Source organism: Chelon labrosus, assembly GCF_963514085.1.
Source record: "Chelon labrosus genome assembly, chromosome: 18".
NCBI classification, from domain to species: domain Eukaryota; kingdom Metazoa; phylum Chordata; class Actinopteri; order Mugiliformes; family Mugilidae; genus Chelon; species Chelon labrosus.
In genome coordinates this window covers 21,688,235-21,704,111 of record NC_140351.1, presented here as the reverse complement: position 1 = coordinate 21,704,111, position 15,877 = coordinate 21,688,235, and the positions used below count along the sequence as shown (strand labels likewise).

Below are 15,877 nucleotides of genomic sequence, written 5' to 3'. Positions count from 1 at the left end.
CTCCAGAAGGAGCTGCATAAATATCTGGTGCACTTCCTCACATGATGTCACTTCGCAAGTTTCTAGCGAACCATCCGAGGCCGAGTTACATTGCGGGGTAAGTGCCAAGCTTTGACAAGGAAGAATCTGGTTCTGCTGCATCAAATTTCATGTACAACAGAGCAAAGAGCACTTTAACAAGGGTGACCATTTGGATTTATGTCCCTGTGAAAACTTGAGCTTTTAGTTGCCAGAAGACAGTCTACTCTGGGCAGCTCAAAGGATGCTTCATATGGGTGTAACATAAAGAACAAAACAGAAATAAAGTAGAAAGCTGGTGATCCTCCATCAGAGTAATAAAAAGCTATTAAGTCTGTGTATATAGTGGCGGTCTTTGTAATAACCAAAATCTTCATCTTTAGTACGCATACATAAAATAATGAGTGCTAAGTGGCTCCAGGGTTTTGTATCCACGTGTATGAAATGTTTTTGCAGTAACCAGGAAATACTGACTCACAGGTTACTCTACATCTGTTCAGACATTTATATGCAGCAACCCAAAACCAAATTAATTTAACAATCAGTTCAGGAGCTACACTTATTTTACGCATGTTTTGTGACGATGTTGGCGGACTGTAAAGATGCAGGTCGGTTTGGAGCAGCAGTGAAGCCCCCTCCTGGCCGCCGCCTTGAACGCGCTCCCATAAACTTGTGCTGCCACGCAGTCATGACAACAATCTGGAGGCGCACTTCAGGTCCGAAAACTTCGTCCTGTGTGTTAAAGTCGGTTATTTTGTTCACGTGGGTGTGCGTCGTTCGTGCGGTGTTCGGTCACACCTGTCCTTTGGTCTGCTGGTGGATCCAGTCAGTGAACTTGACCACCTGTGTGTAGACGCCGGGGCGGTTCTGCCTCGCGCAGCCCTCACCCCAGCTCACAATCCCGGCCAGGAACCACCGCCTGCCACGCTCCAGACACACCAACGGGCCTCCTGAGTCTCCCTGAAGGCAAACACACACACACACACTGATAAAAGAAAAAGACACACAAGTGTAGAGATGTTTTTTTTTTACTGACGTAGTAAATATTTTTTTGCTGTGGAGCATATGCATTGAGAAACAATGAGTTGTTTCTCAATGCATATGCTCCCTGTTGTGGTTTAAGAAGAAAATCTTGTTAACATAGATAAACTAGAAAATTTAATGTGGTTATGACTAAAATTTCTCAGTAACCGTAGGAGTATATCCAGTATTTTTGATAAACCTCTCCACCACACTAACTGACCTGGCAGGCGTCCACTCCTCCCTGCAGGTTCCCAGCGCAAAGCATCCTGGGAGTGACGGCGTCATCATACAGCTTGTTACAGGTGTTCCTGTTTATGATCTTCACTGAGGCTTCTTGTAAGCGGGTGGCCAGTTCACCTTTAATTAGTACAACAACACAAAAACATTTGGGGTTTCCAGGTTACCTGCAAGGTCCTGCTTCACAAGAACAACATACTTTTTGCATATTATCTGTTTCATACTGTTGAGCAGCTCTCACCGTCCTCCATCAGAACGCCCCAGCCTGTAACATAGCAGTTCGTCCCTGTGGTGAAAGAGTGCGAGGGGGCAGGCATGCACACAGGCTGGACCAACTCATTGAAGAAAACAGGCGTGCTGAGCTCCAGGAGGGCGATGTCGTAGTCAGAGGTGAACTGGTCGTACTGCGGGTGGAGGAGGATCCGCCGGACCAGCCTCGTGGCTGCTCCGTTGCTCCCTGTGGTCATCACACGCATTCCCATGTAGGCGCGCCACGCACGTGCGTCTGAGTATCTGCAGACACGCCTCTGCATGAATGCAGGATATACACATGATTTTATGTTTTACGGGATTTGTGTTGTGTTTCTTACTTAATGGCGTCAGAGTCTTGGAAGCAGTGAGCTGCGGAGATGAGCCAGCGGCTGGAGACCAGCGTGGCTCCACAGACGTGGCCGTAGCGATCCATCTGGAGGCTGACCTGCCAGGGCCACGACCCCGCCAAGGCATCGGACCCTCCCACGATCTTAGTACGCTTCCTGGGTCTGGTGCCACAGCCTGGGAGACAGAGCAGGAAACACGAATGACACTATAACTACTCAGTTTGGAAGGTGAAAGAACTTTCATTCAGTCAGATACAGGAGTATGAGGTTTGGTGGGTCAGTTCTTACCACAGCGCAGTTCATCAGAGCCATCAAAGCAGTCTTTAACTCCGTCACACTCAGGGTTGACCTTACTTACACACTTTCCATTGGCACATTTGTAGGAGGAGGAGGAGCACCCTTTAAGATCTAAACAGAATGAAATACCAAATCCAGAAAATAAGAATCCAGGGTTTAGTTTAGAAAACACTTTTCAACCTGTTAGTCAAAATAGAGACATCGTGAGTGCTCACAGGCTCTGGTGCAGTTGAGTTCATCACTGCGGTCTTTGCAGTCAATGACACCGTCACACACTGACGACTTAGTCAAACACACCTTGTTGGGACACACGTGGTAGCATTTACCTCCTGAAAACCAAACAGAACAAAGCACATGATTCAAACAAACACAGCACACTTGTCATGTTAGCAGAGCAGCAGCACGTCTACTCACCACAGGTGCCCTCTTCACTGCTGTCTGCACAAGAGCTCTGACTGACACACTGGCTGCTTTGAGGTTTGCACTGGCCGTTCCCGCACAGCACTTCCCCAGGCCTGCAGGATGCTACACAAAAACACACACCAATACGAGTCCAGCACAGTAAAAAAGCGGGGACTTCATTTTAATAATACAAAAATAAATTAAAAAAGACCAGGACTCACAGCATTTAGCCTCGTCCCGTCCATCTGAGCAGTCCTTTACTCCATCACACACCTTCCTCAGAGGGATACAGCGACCATCTCCACAGCGAAACTGGCGGGGGCAAGCTGAAGACAGGCAAAACTCTTATTCTCTAAAAATCTAAAAAAAGGTTTAAATCATGAACTAGCAGCCTGATGAACTGGTCCTGTGTCAATAACTGAGTTATACAATTACACTGCTCCTGAAAATAGTTAGAGAGGAGTGAAAGTATCGTGTTTTACTTACTGCCCTCTGGTGAGAAGGCTCGGTATAACAGGTAGAAGCCCTTGTGAGTGAGAGATTCATCAGAGTGGAAGTGGAGGGAGAGAGGGGAGGAGTAGACTCGCTTTCTGCTGCTGTCTGACACTGGATTACACAATCTAGGTATGAGGAAGCGAAATTATAAGGAATTTTACTTTTGACTCAGGCAAACAAACACTGTGTGTTTTAAGCAACCACGAGATTAAACACAGTGGGAGTTACAGTAAGGAAGAGATGTTAACTGTAATCCTTAATTAGGAGCAGCCCCCCATCCCTTGCAACACAGTTCAGTTTCACTACTCACTTCACCCCTCCGATGTCCAGCCAGTCTTTCTCACAGCCGTCTGATGATGGGGAATCCTGAATGTCCATCGTCACGATCGTCATGGAGATCAGGTATCCTGGCAACGGCACCTGACAAAAGTGGCCAAAGAAAGGGCTCGGTTGCTGGAATGTGGACAGGCGGACAACAAAGAGAGGATTCACTCGTTCACCGTTCACGTTTTCTTATTCAATTGCCTCTAACACACACACACACACACCCCTGCAGCTCACCCGCAGTGTCCATGTGCAGTCTATATTAGGAGGATAATAGGAAGGGTAGTAAGGTGAGGAAATAGAGCCGTTCCAGGAAGAAATGGAGCCTCCACAAGCTGCGGGGGGAGATGATGACACAGATAAGTGAATACACAGCAACACAAAGACAACCTCTGCACATGCAAATGAAATGAAATCCTTTTTATTTGTAGGGATCAGATAGGGTAGTGTATGGTTTCGTCTGTTTGTGAGAGAACTCAGACCTGCTTTGGGGATGGCCTGGAAGTAAGCTTTGAAGATTGCTCCATCCCTCTGTCTGCTGAAGGAGAACGTGACCAACATTACGTTCCCAGAGGACGTCAACTTCATGACCGGAGATGAGCCTGAAACAGGCAGCCCACACCACCTGCAACAGGTATGTGCATCAAAGACAAGCACATATACTGTACTGTACTGTACTGTACTGTACTGTGCTCTACTGCATCCAGAATGTCTTTACCTGGCGATTATTTTGTTCTGCAAAGGAAGCAAGAAGTCATAGGCGGAGAGCTTGTGTGCGGTGCAGCTTCCTGGCGTTGCGCCGTGAAGGGTGAGGACGACCAGACGAACCACGTGACCTGATGGCACCCGAAGGCGCCACTGGTAGTATGGCTTCTTGGGACTCACGAGGCTCAGGGTGCGGTTGTTCCCATATTTGGCATAGAGGTCAAAGGACATCGCTAGACAGAGAAAGTGACATTTAATAATCTTTTAGGACTATTACAATGTACACCACTGTAACACTAAGGATGAAACATGTCTAAATTGAGCATATAGATGTTGCTGAACCAAATTCTGAGAACTCAGAGAACTCTCCTCACCTTGAAAGCCAAGCTGCCACTTCCCACTCTGGATACTATTTGGATTTTTAATTTTGTCAGATTTTTCATCTGATTCAAAGTCATCAGGGTTCAAACCTACATGCACACACAGCAGATGACAAAAACACAAAAAATTAGTACTACTACTAATAGGTAAAACACTGTGTCATGGATGTGTAGTAGAACAGAAAGAGTCTGCACCCAGTAGATTCAGCGTGTCATCATCTTGCTCCATGTAGTAGCGCTGCTCATTGCGGCCGTACCGCTGCACCTTGTTGCTGCCAGGAAGCCTGCGCTGCAGCCTCTCTGGGCTGGACCTCTGGATTTCCATGGCAACGTCGTCCGGGGCAGAAAATGTACTCCAGTAGAAGACATTGAGCCCTTCTGCTCCTTCACTGTCACACAAAACGTTTACAATGCTAGTCGGGGACATTAGTCTCACTGAGTTGTTTGTATGTAAAGACTGCCGCCCTTGTTCAGCGGGTCTTGTTTTGGTGCAGCATACCTGAAGGCAGTAATTCCTGAGCGCAGGTAGTAAGAGCTCCACGGCGTGGACTCATAGAGTTCTGAGAACTATTTTTAACAAACGAAGAGGAAAAACACACTGTAAGAGGGACATCACAGAGGTGCATGTGAGGTCACTTTTCCCATTAAGGCGACACATAAACACACCTGGCTGAACGTGCAGCCTGAGCTCAACAAAAGCATTGTTCTTGTGTGTGTATCGGACTCTGCGTGTGTGTATGTTGACTTTGAGCAGCACAGAGCTCCATTGTGTCCCCACCTGCCGGCTGTGTTGAGGTAGGACCTTGAGTGGTATGGGCTCCTGGCCTCGAGTTCACCTGTTCTTTAATGAACAGATGCCCACAAAGATACTTTGACCACTTAACCACCCTGCTAGCTCACCCTCACAGCTGGTTACAGGGATATTAAGATGCTACTGCAGAGTTTTGCGAAGTCCCACCTATCAGTTTCCATTTCTACATGAAGAATCTAAAGCCATGCACTTGACCTTTTGCACCAAAAAGTCAAATTCCCCCTGTCTATCATATCTCTGTCCAGCCCGAGTGCTTCTGTCATCCCAGCTTGCCCTACTGCCCCGTCTCTCCCTCTTAACCCCCAGCATCAAACAGAGGTTCTCCTCCTCTCTGCAGTGTACGGTGCACAGAGTGGCTGATTGTGTGAAAGCCACACAGACAATGTTTTTATTGAAGGCCTGCTCTTCCTCTCACTCTTGCTGCCTGGGCTTTGCTGGGCTCACAAATGCCAGGCTTGTCCTCAGCCCTGAAAGGGCCCTGTCCCTGGGGGTCTCGGGAAGTCACACACACACTGTGGCCAGCTCCTGTTTCAGCTTTACATTTAACACCACCAGAGAGAGAGACAGAGAGAGGGGCAGAAGAGAGGAGAGTGGTGTGCAGGAGAAAAAACAGAGAGGGGAGGATAAAGCAGATAAGAAGAAACTTAACAAAGAAGAATCCAAGGAGAAAGAGGGTAGCAGTGTTTTGAAGGCGCAGCATAAAAACAGTAGCAGTCTGCTGTAGTGACATATATCAAAGTTAGAGCAGCAAGATCAGCTTCAGCTGGGAGCAGGAAGGTCAAGCAGCGCTCTAAAGTGTCATTCAGAGGGGAGGCAGTGACAGACAAGTCCATCGTTCCACTTACATAATGGTTCAAAGCCTGAGCCTGCAGGCGGAACTGAGGGGAGGTGGAGTCAGCCAGCTCCGATGAGAAGCTCAGGTTTGGGAACTCCACGCTGCCTCCGAGGAAGAACACTGAGCAAGGCGGAGCTGGGGATGTGGAGATGGAGATTTGAGACACAGGTGCACTGTGTGCAACTCCAAATAAATACATCTTAAGAAACAGTAGAATGCTAAAACGCAGGAGCAGGTGTGTACTCACATGTTAAGTAGTGGAGTGTCAGTGCAATGGCAGCAGTGAAGGGAAAGAAAGGCAGGATACCCAGCATCCATCTCCTCCAGGAGCCGCACGCCGGAGCTGGCAACCCCTCCACCCTCTGCTCTGCCTGGTCCTCAGGCTCCGTGGGGGGGCTCAGTGACTGGGTGGGCTCTTTTAACTCCCCCTCTCCCTTTCAGATAAAAGGACATGACTCAAATATCATACCGGCTTTTTACGTCGGCTTTAAGTTGCTTTTAATTGTTATTTTTATGTGGCAGGGGAGCAGTAAAGAACACACTGCCTGTATGCCAAAATCAATGAGACATAGATTTTTATGGCAGAGCAAACAGTGATTTAATGAGAGTAACGGTGAACATCTTTCAGCTGAAAGGAACTCCTGAAACATTTAAGGGGTTGGCAGGATTCCCTGGGGAAGCAGACAAAGCGTGGCTGGAGGGGTCTACTTTCCCACGGCCTGGCTCTGCGGTGTCAGCACTCAATCAAGCGGCTCACCCTGACATGGACATTCATGAGAAAGGGGACCCCCTTGCCCTCAGAGACAGGTTTTACAATTAACATGAAGGAGGGCAAACTCAATTTGATGGCATCTAAATATCATGCAACTTATCTTTTGACAAAAACTCCTTCAAAGTTAAATAAGCATGATTAGTTAGATGTAAGAGTTTAACTTTTGTTTGGCACTGTCTTTTGTGCGCAGTGAAAGGAGTGAAGTGGTGGCTTACCTGTGCAGCGGAGCAGCCTGAGTGTCCATGCCCGGAGACGCAGTACACTTCGCAAGTTTTGCTTTTGGGGAGAGTCCACATAGCACAGTCCCGTTTAGCTCCGGAGAAGTGATATGCAACAATACCTCAGGCATAGAAACGATGGAGAGAGAGAGGGAGAGAGGCAGAGGGAGAAAGGAAACCCCCGCTGTCGCTTCCTTTGGGGGGAAAAAAAAGAAAAAGTGCAGAAATCCGACCCGAGAGGCTCGGATGCTGCGGGCATTCACCGCCTCCGGTTTACCTGAACTGGGCGGCAGGTGTCACACGGAGCCCCAGAATGCAGTGCAGGGACAATGAGACCACTATGAAAGTGTACAATCCGCACAAGCAACTGTTCGAGAGATACTCAGGGCAAACTTGTGTGTTTGAGGGAAACGTGTGTGATGTTTTAGAATTAGAGCTGTCTGTGTCCTTGGATGCTCCACAGGGCCCGAAGGCTGATCTGCAACTCCAAGAATTAGACCTCAAGTTTGTGAGACTGTAACAGGATTTAACTGCAACTCTGACAGAGGAATTAACAGCACCTTGTATTAGCAGTAAAATATTACTCTTCACATGAGAAAATACACAGCACACAGTATCTACTGATGTTTTTCATTTTTATTTTGTGTCATCAACAGTCGGTGTATTTCATCATGTCAGCTGATATGGCTGTAGATCCAAGAGGTGAACTTGTTGACCCTGGTGTAGACCCCAGGAAGGTTTGGCCGGCCGCAACCGGACCCCCAGCTGACAATCCCGATCAGGAACCAGCGTCCGCCACCTGGCGCCTGACAGGACAGTGGACCGCCTGAATCTCCCTGACACACAGAGAGTACATGCAAAAAATTATTACTCCAAAATAGTACACAACAAATTGTAATATACACCAATCAGCCATAACATTATGGTCATAATCACTGGTCAAGTATATGTCTCACTCATTATCATGGCAGCTGTGGATGGGACATATCAGGCAGAAAGTGAACATTCTATCCTCAAAGATGTTAGAAGAAAGAAAAATGAGCAGTGGAAGGATTTGAGCGACTTTGACCAAGGGCCCAATTGTGATGGCCAGACGGCTGGGTCAGAGCATCTCCACAGCCTCAACTCTCGTGGGGTGTGGAGAGCGAAGGCTGGCCAGCCGGTGTGGTCAGACAAGCTACTGTAGCTCAAACTGCCAAAACAGTTCATGCTGGCTCTGATGGAAATGTGTCAGAACAGAGCATCGCAGTTTGTTTTCTACGTGATTGTGTAGCCACAGATCAGTCAGGGTGTCTCTGTGCTGACCCCTGTCCACTGGTGAAAGCTCCTTCTAATGGACATAGGAGGTAATGGGCAGTGGAAGACAAGACTTGGACGGGGTGTGATATATCATATTTTCTTTTACATCATATGGATGGCTGAGTGCATGTGCATTGCCCTGAAACATATGGCATTTCAGATGACAGCTCACCCTGCAGGCGTCCCGCTCTCCTGAGGGGACACCGGCACACAGCATGCGCGGTGAGATGGGGCCGTAGCTCTTCTTACAGTCAGTCTGGCTCATTAAGGACACCTCTGCCTTCTGCAGCACTGAGGGTAACACCTTGTCTGCACAGTGGCAAGATGCAGACATGGATCACATTTAAACATTTTGCGGCTTTAAACTCATACAGCGAGCTCACAGTGAGTGTACAGACATTCCAGACGAAACATCGCAGATAAATGTTTTCGCACCATTTCCAGTTAACTACGTGGCATATCTATGCTGTTCTGTTTTTAATTAAGTGTCAAAACATTTTTAGAAAAAGTCACTGCACTCGCCTTCCTCAGATCGGTATCCCCACCCGGTGACCCAGCAGCGGTGGCTGCTGGTGACAGTGTGCGAGGAGGGTGGCAGGCACACCGGCTGGACCAGTGGGCTGAGAGAGGGAGGCCAGGGCTTCTTCAGCTGCAGCAGGGCGATGTCATAGTCAAACGTGCCAGCGTTATAATACTCGTGCACCACGATCCGCTGGATCTCCGCCACATGTTTGGCACTGCCCTGCGTCAACATGCCGAGGTAGGCGCTCCAGTAACGTGGGTCAGAGAGCCTGCAGAGTCAGAGGTCAAAGATGCTGAAGGAGCACATTTTATAGATTAATTATACCGTATCTAATAAAAATGACGAGTTGATAAGTGACTAATTTGTTCATAAAATCCACATGATGAACCAGAAGCATTGTAGCTGGTAACTTGGTCCACACAATACAACAAATACATTATAAACTGAATTTAACATGAAAGATTAATGCAGTGTTCAGTAATGTTTTGATATAATGACATAAACACATGAATATGATCAGTTATATAATATGGAATGACTGCTGTAAGTGGTCCCAAGATAGACTTACACAAAACCGTGGATGGTATGAGGGTGGCTGACCTTTCTTTGTTGAAGCAGTGGGCCGCTGAGATGAGCCAATCAGAGGAGAGGACAGAAGCGCCACAGTAGAGGCTCCCGGCAAAGTGAAGGCTGACCTGCCACGGCCACTCCCCCTCAAAAGAGTTAGCCCCGCCCACAATTCGCTCAAATCCAGAAGCCGAACTCACCTTCAGCAGGGAGGGACGACCACAGGCTAAAGTGGACGCAGATACAGACTTTAGTTTTAATTCTACTAAGATGATGGTTTTGTTTTAAAGGTGAATATAGTTTGTTGGAGTGTATTTCAACCTGCACACGGATGGTGTACACCGATCAGGCATAACATTATGACCACCTTCCTAATATTGTGTAGGTCTCCCTTGTGCCTCCAAAACAGTTGTGACTCATCAGAGAATGGACATGGGCCTTGTGCTGTTCTTCATGTTTTTTTGAGTTGTTCCTAAAGCATTTGTGTGTGTGTGTGTGTCTGTGTCAGGCTGCATCCTGCTGGGGATGGCTGCTGCCATCAAGGAGTGTCATTGCTATGGGGTGGGGGTGCCTGGTCTGGTCTAGGTGGGTGGTACATGTCTAAGTAACGTCCACATGAACGGCAGGTCCAAAAGTTTCCCAGCAGAACATGTATTGTCACAAGATGGTCAATGTTATTTACTTCTCCTGTCAGTGGTTTTAATGTTGTGGCTGACACTCCATACAAACATGTGCAATAAATTTTATATTGTCATTCTGTAGTCAGAATTAAACAGGGAGAAGTGTCTCTGAGTGAGAGATATACAAATGACATGTTATTACTAATATTAAGCGCAGTTTATAGGTCTTTATAAGCACACACACTGAGACTCTATGCCTGTGTGTTATACACCTACACTAAGCACCACTGTTGACACACTGAGTCATCACCACAGATGGCAGCTCTGCTACCAGCTTATTAAAAGTTAGCGCTTTGATGCGTGTATGTGTGTGTGTGCATACACAGGCGTGCATGCATGCCCAGTATCAGTGAGTGATCAAAGGCAGGTCTGTCCTATCACCATGAGATCACATCATGGCAAAATAACAGCAAACAGAGAGCTAGTGTCAGCTCAGCGCTGTAGCTCAGCAGGTTTGGAGCTCACTGCCCACTAGATTAAAAAAAGAATAGCAGTATAATGTTGAGTTTATTAAAATCACTTCAGTCTAATTTACTCCTAAAAGACCAATACATAATATTAGTCAACCCTAACTCTAACCGCAACAATATTTTGTAAAGCATCACCAGAACTTCAGACATTTCCTGTAATTTCTGACCAGACTTGCTGATGTCTGTGCTGCTTTCTTTTAATTCAGTCATAGATTATCAATGGGATTTAAATTCAAGGGAGAGATGGTCACTTAAGTACTTCCCCAGAACATACATGGGATCACGGTCCAAGTTTAGTGTATATGAGTTTGTACACTGATCACCTGTGTAGGCAGATTCATATCTGAACCATAGATCAAGCAGTATTATGACAGTTCTTAAACCCTGTAAATGTTTGAAAATGCCAATATCAGACAGGGGTGGGATAATTATAACATATCCGTCGCATTATAATTGTCAACTGTTACAAACTCTTACTGTAAAACATTGCATCATACCACATGTTGCCTTTGGAGTCCCTTAAAAGATGCAACATGTATTACTTCAAGAAGGGGTGGACGCAGGACAATTTAAGATGTGCACATGGAGCAGGAGATGAGAGTACTCGCCACAGTCTGCCTCGTCGCTAAGGTCAGCGCAGTCATGAACACCGTCACACTTTGCGTTCTTCTTTAGGATGCAGGAGCCACTTCTGCATTGGTACCTGATTGCAGAGCAGGTTGTTTCTGAAAAAAAAAAAAAAACATACAGGAACTATTAGGGAGGCAAAAGGGCAGACACATGTCACTCTTAAAAACCTGCTTTACCCTGAGTGCAGTTGATTTCATCTATTCCATCGTGACATTCCGTCTCTCCGTTGCACACAAACAAAGGGTGCAGAGGACTGGTGCCACCACAGTTCATTGTGGGCCTCGCTGTAAAGATACACAACTGTTTATAGTGTCATGTGCAAATAACACCTCAACAATTCCCTTTGGAATGGGCAGGAAACCAGACCAAAGTAGTCAAAATGTCCCTCCCTCTGTTCTTGTAAAACAACTTACAGCAGAGAAGCTCGTCGCTCTCGTCCTGGCAGTCGTCCAGGCCGTCGCAACGTCGACTCTTCTCCACACACAGACCTGTATTGCACAAGAAGTGGCTCTCTGGACAGGCTGGGGGATACGAGGTGGGGACATGTATTTGAAAAGGAAAGGAAACAGAAATGAATCCTGATCAGTATTAAATAATACTGCTTTATATCTGGTTTAATGACTGTCTGAAAGGAACTAGAACAGGTTTCTGTTTGGATGTAAATCAGCGACACAAAATCTACAGTAACAAAAGTTGTTCAACCTAATCATGTTCATCTATTCTAAAACCATGGTTACTGTTTTTCATAAGAGGATGCTAAATGGTTCCAACTGTGTTTTCTGGGTATAGTAAATGGACACATCCATACTGAATTATACAAATGATTAGTCATTTCCTGCCCTGCCTCCTGCCTCCATTAAAATTAATCAGGCTCTGACTCAGCATTGCTTACGTTGGCTGATATTGTAGCTGCTGTAAGTTGCCTGAAAAGGCTGAGCGGAGTTACGCGAGCTGCAGCGAAACTCCACCTCTGGGCTGTGGTCAGCAATCCGAAACACAGTGCGGTGTCCCACGTAGCTGCCACAGAAACTGTGGAAGGAGAACCACCGAGGGCAAAACCATCACAGGATGTTAATGCCAAACAAATACACGTCCGCTCAAATGCCACATACATGATTTCATTGACCTTCCACCAGCCGTGTTCGCAGCCCCTCATGTCCTTTGGTTTCAGTACGTAGTTATGGAACTGCAGCGCGACTCCTAAAGCCGAGTTAGGGGTCTGTAGTCAAGTAACAGAGCACGGCGTCAGTAAAAATACTCTGTGTGTTATTGTGTGTCGGTAATGTTTGCATGTCTACCTCAAACTTCCAGGAACAGAAGCACTGTGGTGGAAGGAGGCTGGGGTAGAAGGGGCTGTAGATTTGACCTGTGACGTCAGGCTCTAAATGGGTCTCAATTTGAGACATACATACTGAAAAAGACAGAGAGAGACTTAAGACTTGCAGATTCACCCCCAGCTTATACTCTCTAATAAGACAAGCAGGTAAATATGTCATACTTTCCTCAGCGATCGCTTCAAAGTGTCCTCTGAAGCTCTTGTTGCCATTAGTCATTCTGAAGGACAGCAACATGACATTGGAGGTAGAGACAATGGAGAAGGAGGTGGACACCTGCTCACACAGCCTGCAGCACAGACACACACTTCAGTAGAGGTTTTGTCACGTTACAATGGCCCACTTTAATCACATAAAGGGTGGAGGTGACTCAAACTGAGACTCAGGTGCTGACTCACCTGTGCAGAATGCGCCCTCTCATGGGCAGCAGAGCGTCATACACAGTCAGAGCGTCGTCCACACACCCGCTGGGCTCGATGAGGAACGAGCTGACGGTCAGGCGGATCAGAGAGCCAGGGACAGAGGTGAGCTTTACATGGCAGTTCACACCACCCCATGAGGAGAAGACGTTTAAAGGGACCCTAGCTCCAGGAAGGTTGGCATACATCTTATCTACACACTGTGTGCCTAGAATGAGAGAAAAAAAAAACTAAAGGAAACAAAATATGACAAACAGAATAGCTTATTTTGTTTTTACGCTGACAAGGGGTTTACCTGCTGTATTTGATGAGTAATCTGAACGCTGAACTCCTGCAAGAGGACAGAATGGTCTGTTTCTGCACAGTCACAGAGTGGCGAACATTTTCAGATAATCATTCAGACACACAAACGCACCATTGACGAGAATGGAGTCTATATCGACTGGAAGACCCAGCAGGTAGCCGACAGAAGACCTGTTCTGCAGGCTGGTGTGGATCGAGTCTCTCAAAATAGCTCCTATACACTCCTCACACATTGCTGGGCTCTTTAGTCGAGGGACTACAAACACCATCCAGAAATGCACCAACACGCCGCCCTTGTTGTTGTTGCTTGGAGAATAATATAATATTAGTCAGTTTACATGACTAATAATGACACTCAGTTTTCAAACCAAGCGCAAAACAAAAGTGATCAGCCACGACATTAAAACCACTGACAGGAGAAGTAAATAACATTGCTCATCTTGTGACAATTCAATATTCTGCTGGGAAACTTTTGGACCTGACAGGTGAATGTTACTTACACATGTACCACCCACCTAGACCAGACCAGGCACCCCCACCCCATAGCAATGACACTCGTTGATGGCAGCAGCCATCCCCAGCAGGATGCAGCCTGACACTTTAGGAACAACTCAAAAAACATGAAGAAAAGCACCTGTTGACCTGGCCCCCAAATTGATCATATATCTGTGGGATGATCCACAGAGGCCCCTCCTCTCAACCCACAGGACCCAAAGGCCCCCACTAACAACATTCTGTTGCCAGATACCACAGGACACCCTCAGAAGGCCCATGTCAATTCTCTGATGAGTCACAGCTGTTTTGGAGGCACAAGGGAGGCCTACACAATATTAGACAAGTGGTTTTAATATTGTGGCTGAGCATTGTAAATCTCAGTTATCAGCTATTTGTTTTGTGGTGATGGTGACTAACAGTCCCACTGTACCTGAGGTCTGAAATGACAGCCTGCTTGTAGAGTTTAGCCACTGAGGACATCTTGTACACATTGCTCACCTGCGAGATATGGTCAATTAACTGTGCAGTCCCTTACACCAGCATCTTGCAACAACAACAGGGTTACACTTAAACATACCACGTGTTGTATTTTGTTTGCCATGGACACAAACTCAAGGGACTCTGCCTGGCGGTACTCTGGGATAAACTCCACGTTGGCAACACGGAGCATCCCGGCAAAATACGCTCCACTGTTACTTTCCCTGCGAACTGAGGAAACAAAGATTTTACATCATGAGTCAGTAATATCTCAAAAACACTGCATTATGCATAAGATGTCTATAAAACTGATGGCAGCAGGTAAAAAATGAAGCTATGGAAAGATTTTCTGTGAGATTAAAGTGCAAGAACCCTTTCACTTACATATGAAGACCCACAGCAGCGACCACATGATCACCACCACCACAAACACCACCGCTGTGATGATGACGGCCAGGTGCGGGACGTTCAGCAGACGCACCCACAGCTTCTTGATTCCCTTCGGCTTCCGTCTGGTCTTCCTGTACTTCCTGCGCAGCTTCTGCAGAGTGTGGTCCACGGTGGCCACCTCCACCGACACATCTGCGATCTATAGCCGGGGAGGGAGACGAGGGCACATCCATATAATGCATTACAGAAGCGGCACTTGCCCTTTTGAGAAGTCAATACAGTGTGTCCTGATTCTAATTGGAATTAAGTTAATGACGCTGAAATGATGCGAACAGGAACAAACAAGCGTCTCTTGATAATGGAAATGCTTCACTGAGTGCATTAGAGCCCTTGAGATTCAGCCTTAGGACAAAAGGACACATGTGAGCAATGCTGGGTCTCTGTGAGGACTTCAAGGTGGTTAAATTAAACATTTAAAGAGCTGCTGCTACCACACTCCTCGTATCACTGTACCATATCTAGATTGGCTAGTTTCCATTACAGTAGAACAATGTGTTAATCAATCCCAAAAGAACAAGTGAGCAGGTTTTTGAATAAAACCACTGACAGGTTAAAAGAGTTAGTTTAATTGTTGATCTGCAGACAAGGACATAATCCTGATGCTGGTTTACTTCACTTCAGCTTGTGAAGGGGACTCTGTGAAAGCAATTATAACTCCATCAGATGCAACATTCACCACTCTTTGAGTTACCTGATACACATGTATTATTCATTCAGTGTCATCCCATACTTTGCAACTTAACCCATCACAAGTTAGCGGGGTATGGATTCCCACGGGTAAAGAAACATTTATTTTATTTTGCACCTACTTAATCAAGCAACAAGCCAACAAATGTGACTTTAAAGTTTTAACATGTGTACATTCACTCAATCTTAAGGTCACATTACTGCTCAAAAACACATTTAAACCATCAAGACTAGACATATCTACACCCTTAGCTAGTTATTGTCAAGTTTAAGGTGTCTCACTTACACTGGCTGTGTCCTGTTGAGATGCATCATCATCTCCGCTTGTCTGCTTGTTCTCCTCGTGCTGTGTGCCCATGACACAGGCATCCCCTCAAGCCACTATCATCTAATTGCTGATTTTTCTTTGCTCGGATCCATTTTGTTT

General features: G+C 46.4%; 2 protein-coding genes across 2 annotated transcripts; both read right to left on the bottom strand.

The window, feature by feature from the left end:
- Positions 1-810: 810 nt before the first annotated feature.
- LOC311503623 (suppressor of tumorigenicity 14 protein) lies at positions 811-7,194 on the bottom strand (the record flags this gene model as incomplete). Its single annotated transcript, XM_084566447.1, has 19 exons — positions 811-978; positions 1,262-1,398; positions 1,520-1,791; positions 1,869-2,052; positions 2,166-2,285; positions 2,390-2,503; positions 2,589-2,699; positions 2,798-2,902; positions 3,063-3,196; positions 3,382-3,491; positions 3,633-3,730; positions 3,878-4,020; positions 4,114-4,333; positions 4,475-4,570; positions 4,676-4,869; positions 4,980-5,047; positions 6,137-6,261; positions 6,374-6,560; positions 7,114-7,194. 19 exons carry the CDS (start codon positions 7,192-7,194, stop codon positions 811-813), a joined length of 2,667 nt encoding a protein of 888 aa, XP_084422573.1.
- A 596-nt stretch (positions 7,195-7,790) lies between these two features.
- On the bottom strand, positions 7,791-15,808 carry tmprss7 (transmembrane serine protease 7; the record flags this gene model as incomplete). Its single annotated transcript, XM_084565986.1, has 18 exons — positions 7,791-7,952; positions 8,588-8,724; positions 8,929-9,206; positions 9,539-9,731; positions 11,264-11,380; positions 11,462-11,569; positions 11,699-11,806; positions 12,178-12,314; positions 12,398-12,504; positions 12,584-12,696; positions 12,784-12,908; positions 13,018-13,246; positions 13,334-13,369; positions 13,454-13,647; positions 14,267-14,334; positions 14,414-14,544; positions 14,698-14,902; positions 15,737-15,808. The coding sequence occupies 18 exons, from the start codon at positions 15,806-15,808 to the stop codon at positions 7,791-7,793; spliced, it is 2,520 nt and encodes an 839-aa protein (XP_084422112.1).
- Between the last annotated feature and the right edge of the window lie 69 nt (positions 15,809-15,877).